Below are 12,721 nucleotides of genomic sequence, written 5' to 3'. Positions count from 1 at the left end.
TTTTCAAACTGGGGCTGAGCTTAAAATGATATGATAGTGAATTAAACAATACGTAAAAACATATTTCTTCTGCTTTAAATCCTGACTATTTGTTAACACTTGCAAGTGTGAACGTGTCCAAGTCTTAATGTATCATCATTCTGCTGAAAATGAGACAGCAGTGGCTGCAGAGGAAGCTTTACTGTGTGTGCTAACACATCTGCCTGCGACTGCTGTGAGAACTATGTGTTAAAAGTAAGGTTTTATTGTTAAAGAATTAAAAGGCGTGCTCTTTATGTTATGAACATTTCCTAAAAACCAAGCCTAAACTCCCCATCAAAACACTCTCTGCAAACCTTTCTGCAGAGGTTAAATAGCCTGAAAAAGATTAGAATTGGAAAGGTGTTAAAGTATTAAATAAAGCACTTTTTTAAAATTAAATAATCTTGCTATGTTCACTTGATGGTCTATGATCCATATGATCCAGCTTAGAAGAAGCTGGAAGCTGAACTGCTGAACCATTTTTTCATTAATTATTTCACAAAGTGATGGATCCTTGCCATCTTTACTTCTCTACTTTGTTTTTGCTTGTTGTAAATTACTTGTGTCATTAGTTTTGATCTATTAAACCAAGTGTTTTGATTATTATGTATGTATATGTGTCAATAAAAGAAACTAAAGAATCTCTTGTTTCTATTATTGCCAATTTAAGGTATAGTGTGTATTCTGCTTTTATTCATTTTCTACACAGATGATCTTTACTGGTGTGTAGGGAGCTAAAGTGAACTATGAAACTGAAGCTCAAGACATTGGCCACAGAACCTGTTTAAAATTAATTAATGTGCAGTAAATAACCAAACACAGTGGAAGAACAACAAAGACTTATGAAACACAACTTGGTGTGTTTCTCAACATTGTTATTGCTGAAGTAAACTGAATGAATAATCCAAAAATGTAACAAAATATGAAAGGAAATTCAGACAATATACACCATTCATGGAGCTGGGGGCACATGACAAGCCTGCAGCAGAAGGATTAGGACGATCAGCTGAGCACGACTCAATAACACATTGTTCCTCGCTGCTCACCGCTTGTTTTTCCTCCAGCTCTCCTAGCAGCTTATCAGAGGAAGGCAGGACCAAATCTCTCCCCCCCTGTGCCTACCAAACTTCAATCACTCACAGTCCACTTCCCACTATAAACCGATTACAAGCATCGACACTGTGGTGCGAAAATGTTAAAGCCTTTTGTGATACTCTGAGCTCTGTTTGAAATCATAGAGCTCCTGACAATGTGCTTTTTAAAAAAAACAACAACAAAAAAAACACGTTGAAATAAACACAATGACTGGCAATCAAGATCATCAGCTTTGGCCATGAGATTACAAAGCACACTGCTGGCTTTGTCCACAGGTCACATCTGTATTGGAGTGACACACAGCACGCTGCTGTGCAAATGTATCAGGAAGGGTGTGTACCAGCCTGAACTCATCCTACATTCAGGCTCTCATTGTCTCTGCTGCACACTGGTAACAAACATTGCCTGCTATTCAGACACATCTCATGCACTCTATCAAAGGTTGATGTTTCAATCTGGATAACAAATTACAGGCCCAGTCAAAACATAGAGACAGACTGATTGGGATTTTTGCCTGTGGTTTACATGTAAAGGGAAAGATTAATCATGCATAACTGTAAGTCAATGAAACCTTTTTTTTTAAATGAATACACTGAAAAACTTATTTTCAATTCTGTATGGTGTGTGTGTGTATGTATATCTATATATATATCTATATATATCTATCAAGAACCTTACTAGTCAAATTTACAAATTGTAAGGCCTCAGATTTAGTTGCTCTCTAATCTCTAAACAGCTACTGTGAATTCACACTTTTGCACAGAAAGCACTCTGAATTCACCTTAAACCTAGCCACATCAGCAGCATCCTGGATTTGAGAGAGGAGCGCAAACACAGCAGACCGACACATTTCACCCATTTCTGGCCTCTTTACCACTTAAACCACTGCAATGGAGATTAAACAGCTCCAAGATGTGCTCACCTGGCACTCACATGAACAGGCCTGCGCTGGGAACAAAGGGAGATGGTGTGCAGCAGAAGTGCACATGCATAATATGTTGACTTAAGCTATGTAAACATTAGACCTGATGGCGATGAACAAACACACAAGGTTTCATTTCCTCGGGAAATCAATGTGTTGCTCAAAAAGAGCAAAACGTTTCTTCCTTTGATGACACCCTAAGAATTTTTAATATGGCTCACCTATATAGAGTGAGGAGTCTTTCTTCTTTACGTGATCATCGATATAGGAGACCCCCAGGGGCTGCACTGGCGTGGCTCCAATCCCCAGCAGGACCTGGGCTCCGATCAGCAGCAGGTACATCATGTTGGTGTTGGCCTTGTTGTCACATACATTTTTCTCCGCTTCCTGAGCCTCTGAACTGCTACTATTGGAGCAAAAATCCCGACCCTCATTAGTCCTCCACACTTCCCCTATCTCATACTGATTTGTTAGAAACTCGGGTAAAGCTGAGAGCAGAGCGCCGAGTGCCATGACGATGCCACCGCAGCCGATCAGACGGGGCCGGTGTGCTTTAGCCCCAAAATAGCTGACAAACAGGATAAGTGCCAGGTTGCCTATCTCAAAGCTGCTGGCTATCACTCCGACGTCAGCACTCTGTAGGTTGAACCGCCGCTCCAGGGTGGTCAGCACACTCACCTAAAAACAAGAGGACAAAAAAAAGGAACAAATAAGTAAAATGTGGGGCCATGCGAATAATGTGGAATGAAGAAAAAAAAAAATGTCGAATACATATCTGGATTTTAAAACAAGAGCCATTGAGGAAGCATGATTATTCAAACATAAAAACACACATTAACTATTAGTGGATCTAAATAGGGCCTGTGCTTGATTCTTTCAAGCACTGCTATAAATCACGTGTTTCCATCATCATCAGTCACATTGCTTTAAAGTGTGCCTTTCTACTGGAACATCCTGAATAACGAGCTGTTCAGATGTTCCACGCCGTGGCTCCTCCCAGGCAACAGGCCTCTGTTTCTGATTAGCTGGGCACAGCAACATTTACTTTCATTGCTTCTCTTGTTCACCAGCTGTCATCCAGAGCAAGAGTTAGAGCTTACCAGTAACTTCTAAACAAAGCAAACACAACAGAAAGGTTGTATAGGATAGTTTTTTGGCAACCCTGTTTGTCAGATACGATTCAGAGGTCAGGGAATAAATACTGTGAGGCCACATTTATAGTCAGGATATACAGAGACGGACAATTAACACTTTAAATTTAGTTAGACATGTGCATGCCATGATTTCTCAGTAAAGACGGATCTGTGGGAAGAGTCTCTCTGAGCAATGTGAACCACAGTGGCACATTTTAGAGAGTATAAAATGCTATTTATATATTTGGCTCAAACTGTCCTTTAAAGGGCACAACTACTTCCCTTTTCCCAACTGCCACTATGAAGGAGTTTTGATTGAGCTACTAAAAAAAAGAAAGAAAAGATCCTACTAACACAAACATCCCCTGAAAAGAGGGCCCCACCAGTCAACTTGTGGTTTCTGCTGCTGGAGCATTTTACACATTTCTTTTCCAATTATGGTGATTTAATGTACACAGTTGATTTAGGTTTATAAGCAGTTTTAATGCAGACATAATCTTTGTGGCTCCAAGAGGCTCTGTGCTTAAGGCTTAAATGTGGAAAACTGCTCTTTTCGTCCGTCATGCAAACACACTTGAATGTTTCCTTACCTTGATGCTGTACATTTTAAGTGTTTGGTTTGCAGGAGGAATCACAGTGAAGCATCAGCTTTATATTTTTAAACAGTAGAACATAGAATATATTTTCAGCTTTTCTTGTATTTAGTACCTTCACTTCCTCCACAGCTGTCCTTTCAGTGACAGCTCAACACACTGTGTTCTCCTGAAATTGAACTGCAATCTGTATCTGTGGGTTTACTGGGTGCATTATCTTTACTTTATTTACCTGTGCACAATACTTACTACACAACAGGTGCGTAGACTGTCACTTCCAACAAAAAAAAACAATGCTATACAGTCTATCTGTTTTGCCATTTGGGTTTAAAATAAGCTGTCTTCTGTGACTTTTAGAAGTTAGATGTGACAGCAGGTCATTTTTGCACTTCTCTGAACACAACTGCAGTGACTCTTTCACTACTTATCAAAGTGCGGAGAAGATGATTGTTGGGAGCGGCTCATGCCGGAGTCCTTCAGTGAAGTTTGTTGGATTGAAAACTTCAGAATGAGTCATGACGTTTCTGCCCCTTGGGTGGCTCTTTCTCGGGAATGCAAACTCACTAGATGGGCTGCATTTATGCCTGGCTGGCTCTGCCCAGCTGGGATCTAAGCTCAATCCTGTTTTACCCAGCTGTTAGAAACAATAGTGAGCCCCAACAACCTGTTAACATAACAGCTGCAGCTCTACGCAGACATTAACATTGAAACAGAGGGAATAAAGCCACCACATCATCTCATCCCATTATCGAGAGCCTGCAGTCAGCACCTGTGACTGACAGTTTGAGCAGTGGAAACCCTCTGGATGAGTCATACTCTGGTCTGCAGGTTCAACACGTTTCTGACTTCAACAACCAGCTTTCCATCACGGTTTTTTCACTTACAAGCATAAAATACACAGGAAAAACTGAGAGGAATGCTTAATGGTCAGTGGTCAAAGCCACATTTTCTCCGCATCACAACTCAGACTGTGGAAATGTTTAATCTGTCTCACAGCAACAAAACAAACCTCGTCATGCTGACAACCCATCAAATATGAGAAGAGCAAACCTTATGTGAGCATGAGGAGACAATTTTTCTCAGGATGTACTGACCAGGCATTTAATTATCAACATGCAGAAGAAAGCTGCTCACTGCTGACAGTCACTTCTGCACATTGAGGTTCAGCATTGATGTAAATGTGCAGAAATGGTGCTATTTGTGATGGGAGAGCAACTGTTTATAACTAAGCTTCTGCTATTAGAATGGAATCCACTCTGTTTTATGAGGTGTGGCTTACAGCAGGTTGAAGGTTATCTAAAGGTATTCGAACAGGGCTGCATAGGTTATTTTTAAAGAGCTCTGTTAGTGGCATCCAAAAGAAGCTGCCTCCACAGTTTAGGACATGGGCAAAGAGATGAACTTTTAGTTAGTACTTTCTCTTTTTAAATAACTTGTATAGCATAGTTTGAACACTTCTTTAGAAATGTACTGCAGTTTTCAAAACAACATTTTACACTTTCACAGAATCTGATATCTGACAGGTGTGTTAATGGTTATACTCGTGTTCCAATCAACAAAAATGGCTGAAGTAAACCAAAAAATGTCTGGTAAGTTACTAAACAAATCAGATCCCACCTAAAACCTTATGTTAAAACATTATAGGTATTATATAATACATTATATAAGTACTGAGATTTCAAAAGGACAGCCATGTTTGGGCTTCCTCCGTGTTTGAACACACTTGGTGTGACAGGCCTGCAGCGCCAAGACAAACACTGTTGAGGTTCAGTTGTTGCACTTTGTAGCTCAAAGCTTTCAAGTGTCAGATTTGGTGGTTTTGTGAGAAGTGATAACATAAGCAATAGATTTTGAACTCTTGGGCCCTGCATACAAAAACTGACCAATGCTTTCTATTTATAGATTTACATATAACACCACACCCTAAATTTAAAATTTTAATCAGGCATCACTATTTAATGGATGTTTGAATATATTCATCATGCATGTGATCTATTGATATCAAAAGGCAGCAACAAAATACCTTTTTAACCACGGCAAAATAGAGCAGCTTAAATGGCCATACTTCAGATGAGTTGCTGTTTGTTTACCTATTGAAAGCCCATATCCTGAGTGCACATACATTATGTTAAAAAGCTTTGGCATGATTGTAAGCCAGGACTTTAGTTTCCTGTAATACTGTGATTCAAACTCTATGTCCACCAAACTGAAATGATTAGTCAATTAATCCAGTGAATCAAAAAATTTAATTCATTTTTCAGCTATTTTAGCAATTAATAAATCAGTTCTGTCATTTTACCAAGCAGAAGGAATGGAAATATTCTGGTTTTAGCCTTTTATATGTCTTTATAATATCTCATCATAAACTGAATATCTTTGGGTCTGTACTATTAGTCTAGTATTGTAACATACCTAGTAATGACAGGAAAAGAAAAGAAAAAAGTTATAGCCCTAATGTGCATTAGACCATTGAACTCGACTGCCTAGAACAATCTTTCATTATTTGCTTCAGACTCAAAGCCGTTAATTCCCTCTGTTCACTTGCACAACTAAAAAGAACAGGCCTAATAAATCACGGACTGCAGACGTACATGTGTGCTCTCATGTGTTTGTGCAGGTTAACCGTTCCCCTGTAGTCAAGCTGCTAAATCAGGAGGCACAGCGTGCTGTTACTGTAAGTGTCTTGTGCTGTAAGCAGCTCACAGAAATCAGAGGGGGTCGTGATAGTTAAATTTTGCCCCTTTGCTGCCAGTAAACACTCCTAAGCACCTTCATCCAATCAGACACCGCATTAGCTCATACAGGTCGACACCAGCTCATTAGACTGTCACTAAGCCAGGTACCTCAGTCCTGGCTGAGTAAATGATATTCCATGTAAATCAGCTCGGTGGGTTTTACAAACAAAAACAGGCCCAAAAGCTTGGCACTAAGTGAATGATTCCAAACCTCACCTGCAGGTCTATCTTTCCTTTCCTGTTTAAACAGGTGTCCAGTGCCAATAAACTACAAAAAAACTGCAAATGCCTGTTTAATCTGAAATAAACAGTGAAGAAAAAGACCCCCCTCCTCCCCGTAAGCGACTCCCGAGTGGCACCACTGTACTCTGTTGTTGCTGGGCCACAGGATGCTTGATGCTCAGCAGGTTCAGTAAGAGTTAAGATAAGATGTTCCACTCCAAATATGGACAAGATATTTAGGGTTTTACTCTAATAATTGAACAAGCAAGCTGAGAAATCAGTGTGATTCTTGGAGAATAAACACTGCTAATATTGAAACTAAATGTTCAGAGTGGTTCGCCCGAGGTTGTGAAAGATCCTCTGGGACCCTTTGAGGAAAAATTTGAAGCACTTCAGGGAGCTTTGTTTAACAAAATCTATATTAGGCATTCCTGTGTTCAAATTTTACTGTAACACTCCATCATCATCATCATCATCATCATCATCATCATCATCACCAAGACACATTTCAAAGATTCATCAGAAGAAAGCAGGTGTTAATTATGTTATTTCTCATACTAACAGTTTATTTGTATGAGTAATAGTAAATGTGAAAGCTTAAGTAATGGAGGGGAAATTTTTGACCTTGAATGTCATTTGGGGTCAAAGCAGCCAAATTCTGACATCCTAAATATGTTTAGGCTATTATTACTAAAGCTTACCAGAGTTTTAAAGTCACCCTCTGGTAAATGGATGGTAAATGATGATTTAGTTTGAGTTGTGACACATTAGAGATAAATTAGACATGAGTGAAAAGTAGCTATAGAGGTTTTCCTCACAATAAAAACACAAGCAAAAGAGTGGTAAAGGGCATACTATCCTAAAGGGCAGACTTTACTGAGAAGAAGGCAGGTTTCTGTCCTGACACTGTTCTGCTGCATTAGTCAAAAGCATGCAGAGCAGGAAAAGCCCCAAATGCAATAGCCTAGTCCCAGTAAACACAGATCTGAGCAGCCCCCACTGCAGTGGGGTCTCAGTTCACACTGCAGGCACTCCGAGTCCTGCGTGAGCTCGGGTTGTGTTGTACTCACCAGGTATGCTCCGACGGTGCCCTGTGCCAACATCAGGGCGCATTCCGATATTAAGAATATCTTGATATTTGAGAAGCACGAGGAGTTTTTGCGGGGACCGTCTGCTTCCAGCATGTCCCCGCCGCTCCGGTCCGGGTCCCTTTGCTTCTTCACCTGCATCCTCTCCTACGTTAGCCTCACAGAACTACGAGAAATCGAAACACACAGCAGGGTGACCAAAGGCACACACTGGCAGGTACAGTGTTTCGCTTTTCGCTTCCCCTGGAGGCTACATTCGGGGTGCTCCTTGGCGCCGTTCCTCTCGATTCAACAAACTGTACTCTTTCATCTGACAAGCTACCAAACACACATCCAAACTCCGCGGGGCTCCGTCGCTCGTCTGCGTCTAAACATTGCCTCCTTGTCGACGCGCAGAAACATGTGAACTCCCTGAAGGTGTTAGCAAAGGCACAAGTGAGACGCGGACACGTAGATTCCTGTCAGATCGCATGTTTCCGCCGCGGACTTCAGTGGTTTTTCGCGGCGGCTCTGGATTTTGCTCACCAGGTTCTTATTTTTCTGCTAAACTCCGGCCGTGCCGGTCTGTCATTATCCCTAACTCACACAGAGCTTGCCCTGCCTCCGCGCTCCCACCTCCCTGTACTACTCTCCTCCTCTGCGAGCACAAGTGCGGCCCTAGAGGCGCTGCAGAGAAGCGTCGACTCCGCTCAATTTACATCTACTACAGTAGTCCTGTAGGGCCTCGTGCTTGTACTGTCCACACGTGTTTAAGAAACACTTAACTATAACAAATTGCCATCTTCTCACACCATAAACTCTTATGTGGTTTTTGCTGGTTTGAGGCTAGCTGCTAAACCGATTCGTTTGTCAACTACAGTTTTAAGTAATTTACCTAAGAAAAATGCAAATGAAGTGAAGAATACAATATGGTTGACACGCCATACTTTATACTAGTACTATTAAAATATAGAAATAGAATATAAAGACAAAAAACGGACCAGGACTTTAACAGGCTTCAGAGTTAAGCATTTTAGCTACCGCCATCTCGTGCCCTTTTTCTAAACCAGCAGTTGTAGAAGCTGTAAGCTAACTTAGCTGGCTAGCTAAACTGAGTAGCAAGAATCGCTAATTTACTTCAGTAATACAGTTCTAACTTTCGATCATGTAAAACAGGCTACAAATTATATACATGTTGGACAAACCTGGCAGCCAACTTCTTAGACTGTCTTTTAGTATAAGAGAAGACAGAAATGAAACCCACCTGTCTCTAACCTACACTTGTAATAGGTCAGTTATTTTAAAACAAATATCCTTACAGTTGCCACAAACAAATAATTAGCTAAAGTGAGCAGACAGTAAGAAGGGATTACCAAAGTGCTAGCAGGGGCTCCATAGTGGGCCACAAAGGTACTGCAGGTGGTCCAAAGTAATAATAATGTACAGTTACATATTTATATAAATACATTTATTCATATAAAAAAAGATAAAACTGGCAATATAAGGGGGTTAGCTTGTGCTATTAATCAATACTCTGACCTAAATGTACAACACATGTATTGACTTTTGTGTCTAATTTGCAGGTGGCTCACATATTGGGCTTATAACTTAACACAAAAAATTCAAGGAAATATACCAATTTCTCTTGTATTTTAATTAGAGTGAAAATGTAAGATTGAGATTTTCTGGTTTTTAAGTGTGCCACAGCACTGGTGAGTTTGGGAATAGCTGTTCCATTTTAAATTTGGGGATTAATATACTTTAAGAGCCTTCCTCTAGTGGCCATGTGAGGAACTGTAGTTTTATGACACACTTCCTACATGTTTGTAGTGCTTATGGGAAGCTAGCGTTCATCTGTTTGCTTTTTTATCTAACTCAAAGTGACAGCAGCCTCAAGAATTGCCATTTAAATAGTTATCCAATCATTAAAATAGTTGTAAGAAGTTGCATGAATAATAAAACTAAAAATCATCTTGTAATGACATCACAGCAAGTGTGACACTAAATCCATTTCTAAAATGAAAGACAAAGATACAACTTATTGAGAATTTACAAATACATTATAAATTAAGAAAATTGCTGGACATGCGTGTATAGCCTATACAGCATCAGTGCTATGGACAGGCTATAAATGTATGCATATATGGTTTAAAATAGCAAAGTCAAATTTATATCTTGTGAATCGGAATCAATTAGCATATGCTCTGCTACCAACCCTGAGCTTACATTTTCAAATTTGACTTTATTCTAAAGTTCTGTGATCCATCTTCTTCTGCGTAACCAACTCAGGGTTGTGGGTTGGCTGGAACAAGCTGTCAAAGGAGTGAGAGGTGATGGTACATCCTGGACAGGTCACATATATATATATATAAACTCCACACAGAAAGACCCAGATTGGATTTAAACTCATAACCTTCACCCAAGTGATAGTGCTAACCACCACACCACTGTGACTCTGTGAACTTCCATGTTACACCAAGGAAAAAAAATTCCACTGAAACACAAAGAGGTATTCAAACACTACTTCAAATCATCATTTTGGTATTTCTTACTATAGAAGATATCGCCAGGACCACATTTTGGCAGGATGACACACACACACACACACACACACACACACACACACACACACACACACACACACACACACACACACACACACACACACACACACACACAGGCGGATTGTAAGTGCAAAAACAGCACAGGCACGGTGTCGCATGTGGTAATAATCAGCTAAACCTTGCAGTTGCATCACTTTAACACTGCCTTGCTAAAACATATAGCAGGAGTTGTGATGTTTGCACAACCTTTTCCAACCTTTATCACTGGATTACCATGCTCAACATTTCTGGCACGAGGTAATGGAGTGGCTATGATGTAATGTAACCACATAATGTGATAATGATGGTGTGGAAATAAACAGGACGATAAACAAAATATCGCGTAAAGGCTGTCAGGATTTTCTGCACGGGTCTACGCACAGTTTTAGATACAGCAGCAAGAGATGGAAAAGCAGCACATGTAAAGGTCACGGAGATGAGTTGGTAATCGATCAACTGTGAGATGTGTTTGGTTTTTTTCATTCAGTATGTGTCAGTGTCCTTTTTAATGGCATAAATATGGGGAAATGTCAACAATAATAAATATTTTTAAACCAGTGACAGTGTAAAAAATAAAAAAGCAACATAAAAATGAAGTTGATCTCACATTATTCACAACATTCACCTACAGTTCCACTGGTATGACAAACCCAGAAGACCTGAAACAGACTCTTTCTCACTTCCTTTGGAAAAACGAGGAGCCAAAGCACAATGAAAACAATAAATGATCACTGTGTTTCAGCCACCAGCCCCCTCATTTTCAGAAACCTTTGGCAGGTGTCCAAAGCGAGATGATCATGAATAGTAGACGTTCCCTCACTCTTGACCGGCACACTCCCACACGAAAATGCTTCCCACACTGCTTCCTACGTTCAGCCTGTCGGGAAAAGCAAAACACAGAGCGTGAAGATGACAGTTTTAGTGTCACATGGTTCAATTATACAAACTGTGGCATAGCCTTTAAGTTCCAACTGAGCAACGATGTGGCAAAACCGAGACATGTATGTAAATATTGAAACGAGCAGTGTAGTGAGAAATGGAAATCTAAGGTACAGCAGAGTGGTTTGCTAGTTTCAAATTGTTCACAGACCCTACACAGCTGAAGCACAACGTGTGTCTGTGACACTTGGGGAGTATCAATGATATTCAGTGACTCCATCATCACCGATGCTTTTCCCAGAAGGCTCCCACCCTCTTTAGCCTGCTGCCGTCTGCCTGCTTTCACCAATGGGGAAGCTGATCAGCTTATAAACAAGTGTGCTGGTATTTGTTCATACATAGCTGACAATTTCTGTGACTTTCTTTTTCACTTGTTGATAGGTGCTTTAAGGTACTCAGGACTGATTTGATCTCCAGTCATTTTGAAGGAGGGTGTAGCTACTGTATGCTGCAGGATGTCATCAAGACACTGAACTAAAAGCAGTTATTAAAACAGTAAAATTTTGCATTTCCCCCTCTCCCTCCTCACAATGCTTTAAACACTCTAAAGCATTTTCACACAATATCCATAAAATTTTGGTAGAATGAAATCTGTTTACCTTGGTTCAACATCTGAAACACAGAAGAAGTAGTCCGCTTCAGAACTGATTCAGTGCTGGAAATGTTTAAATTAGCCAAGGACAGAGAGTGCAGGACACATATCACCAACTGGCTCAACATAGCCGCAATTTGACCTCATACAGACTTCTACGGAGCCAACAAGTTAGCAAACACTGTGAGACATTTGCTTTTTCACTGCTCTGCAGTGGGCTGCAGTGCATTTATGAAAAATTAGAGTTCCTTTTAGGGATATGTTACAATTATAAAACATGCCATTTGTGTATTATATGAAGAGAAGATATATTAAAAAGCTCATGTTTCATACCATTCTGATGAATCAGTCTGAGCAATAGCAAAAGTGAAGGAGGAAACAGGAAGAAGGAGAGGGGGATTTTTGACCTTAAATTACATTTCGTGCCAAAATCAGCAAACCACCATGATACTACAATCAGGATTCAGTCGTCTGAACCGTCGGTGATGTTCTGCATTGGTCAAAAGCAAAGCAGGCAAAGAAAACAAATCTACTTCTTAAATTCAATGTTGTTTTTCACTGAAGATTATAGAGCTTTAGGTATTTTAGTGAGATAAGAGAGTCTTGCAGTGTTTCTTTTGAAACAAATAAGATGGAAATTAAGATAAGAACAGATGCTACATCCATGGACAAATCTGCCAGAGAGAAAACATGTTTATACAGTTTATTTTAGTATTTTAAATACATTACATCAGTCTGTACTTTGTGATTCACATTAGTTTTAACAAGAGCCATTTGTAAAGCAGATATGTGTGTGGTT

General features: G+C 40.0%; 2 protein-coding genes across 2 annotated transcripts in view; one reads left to right on the top strand and one right to left on the bottom strand.

Annotated features, from left to right (window-relative positions):
• slco3a1a (solute carrier organic anion transporter family member 3A1a) overlaps positions 1–8,436 on the bottom strand; it is a 37,517-nt gene extending 29,081 nt beyond the window's left edge. Inside the window, exons 1-2 of the mRNA XM_080861945.1 lie at positions 7,792–8,436; positions 2,260–2,716 (exon numbers count right to left, since the gene is read on the bottom strand). Coding sequence (XP_080718071.1) covers positions 2,260–2,716; positions 7,792–7,950 — 616 coding nt within the window. The 5' untranslated portion in view covers positions 7,951–8,436. The remainder of the gene's footprint in view (positions 1–2,259; positions 2,717–7,791) is intronic.
• Positions 1–12,721, top strand: part of LOC308392031 (uncharacterized protein) — a 297,183-nt gene that overhangs the window by 210,111 nt on the left and 74,351 nt on the right. The gene's annotated exons all lie outside the window — the stretch shown is intronic.

This window comes from Rhamphochromis sp. 'chilingali' (genome assembly GCF_963969265.1).
Source record: "Rhamphochromis sp. 'chilingali' genome assembly, chromosome: 2".
In the NCBI taxonomy this organism is placed as follows: Eukaryota; Metazoa; Chordata; class Actinopteri; order Cichliformes; family Cichlidae; genus Rhamphochromis; species Rhamphochromis sp. 'chilingali'.
This window is presented reverse-complemented; position numbering and strand designations above follow the sequence as displayed.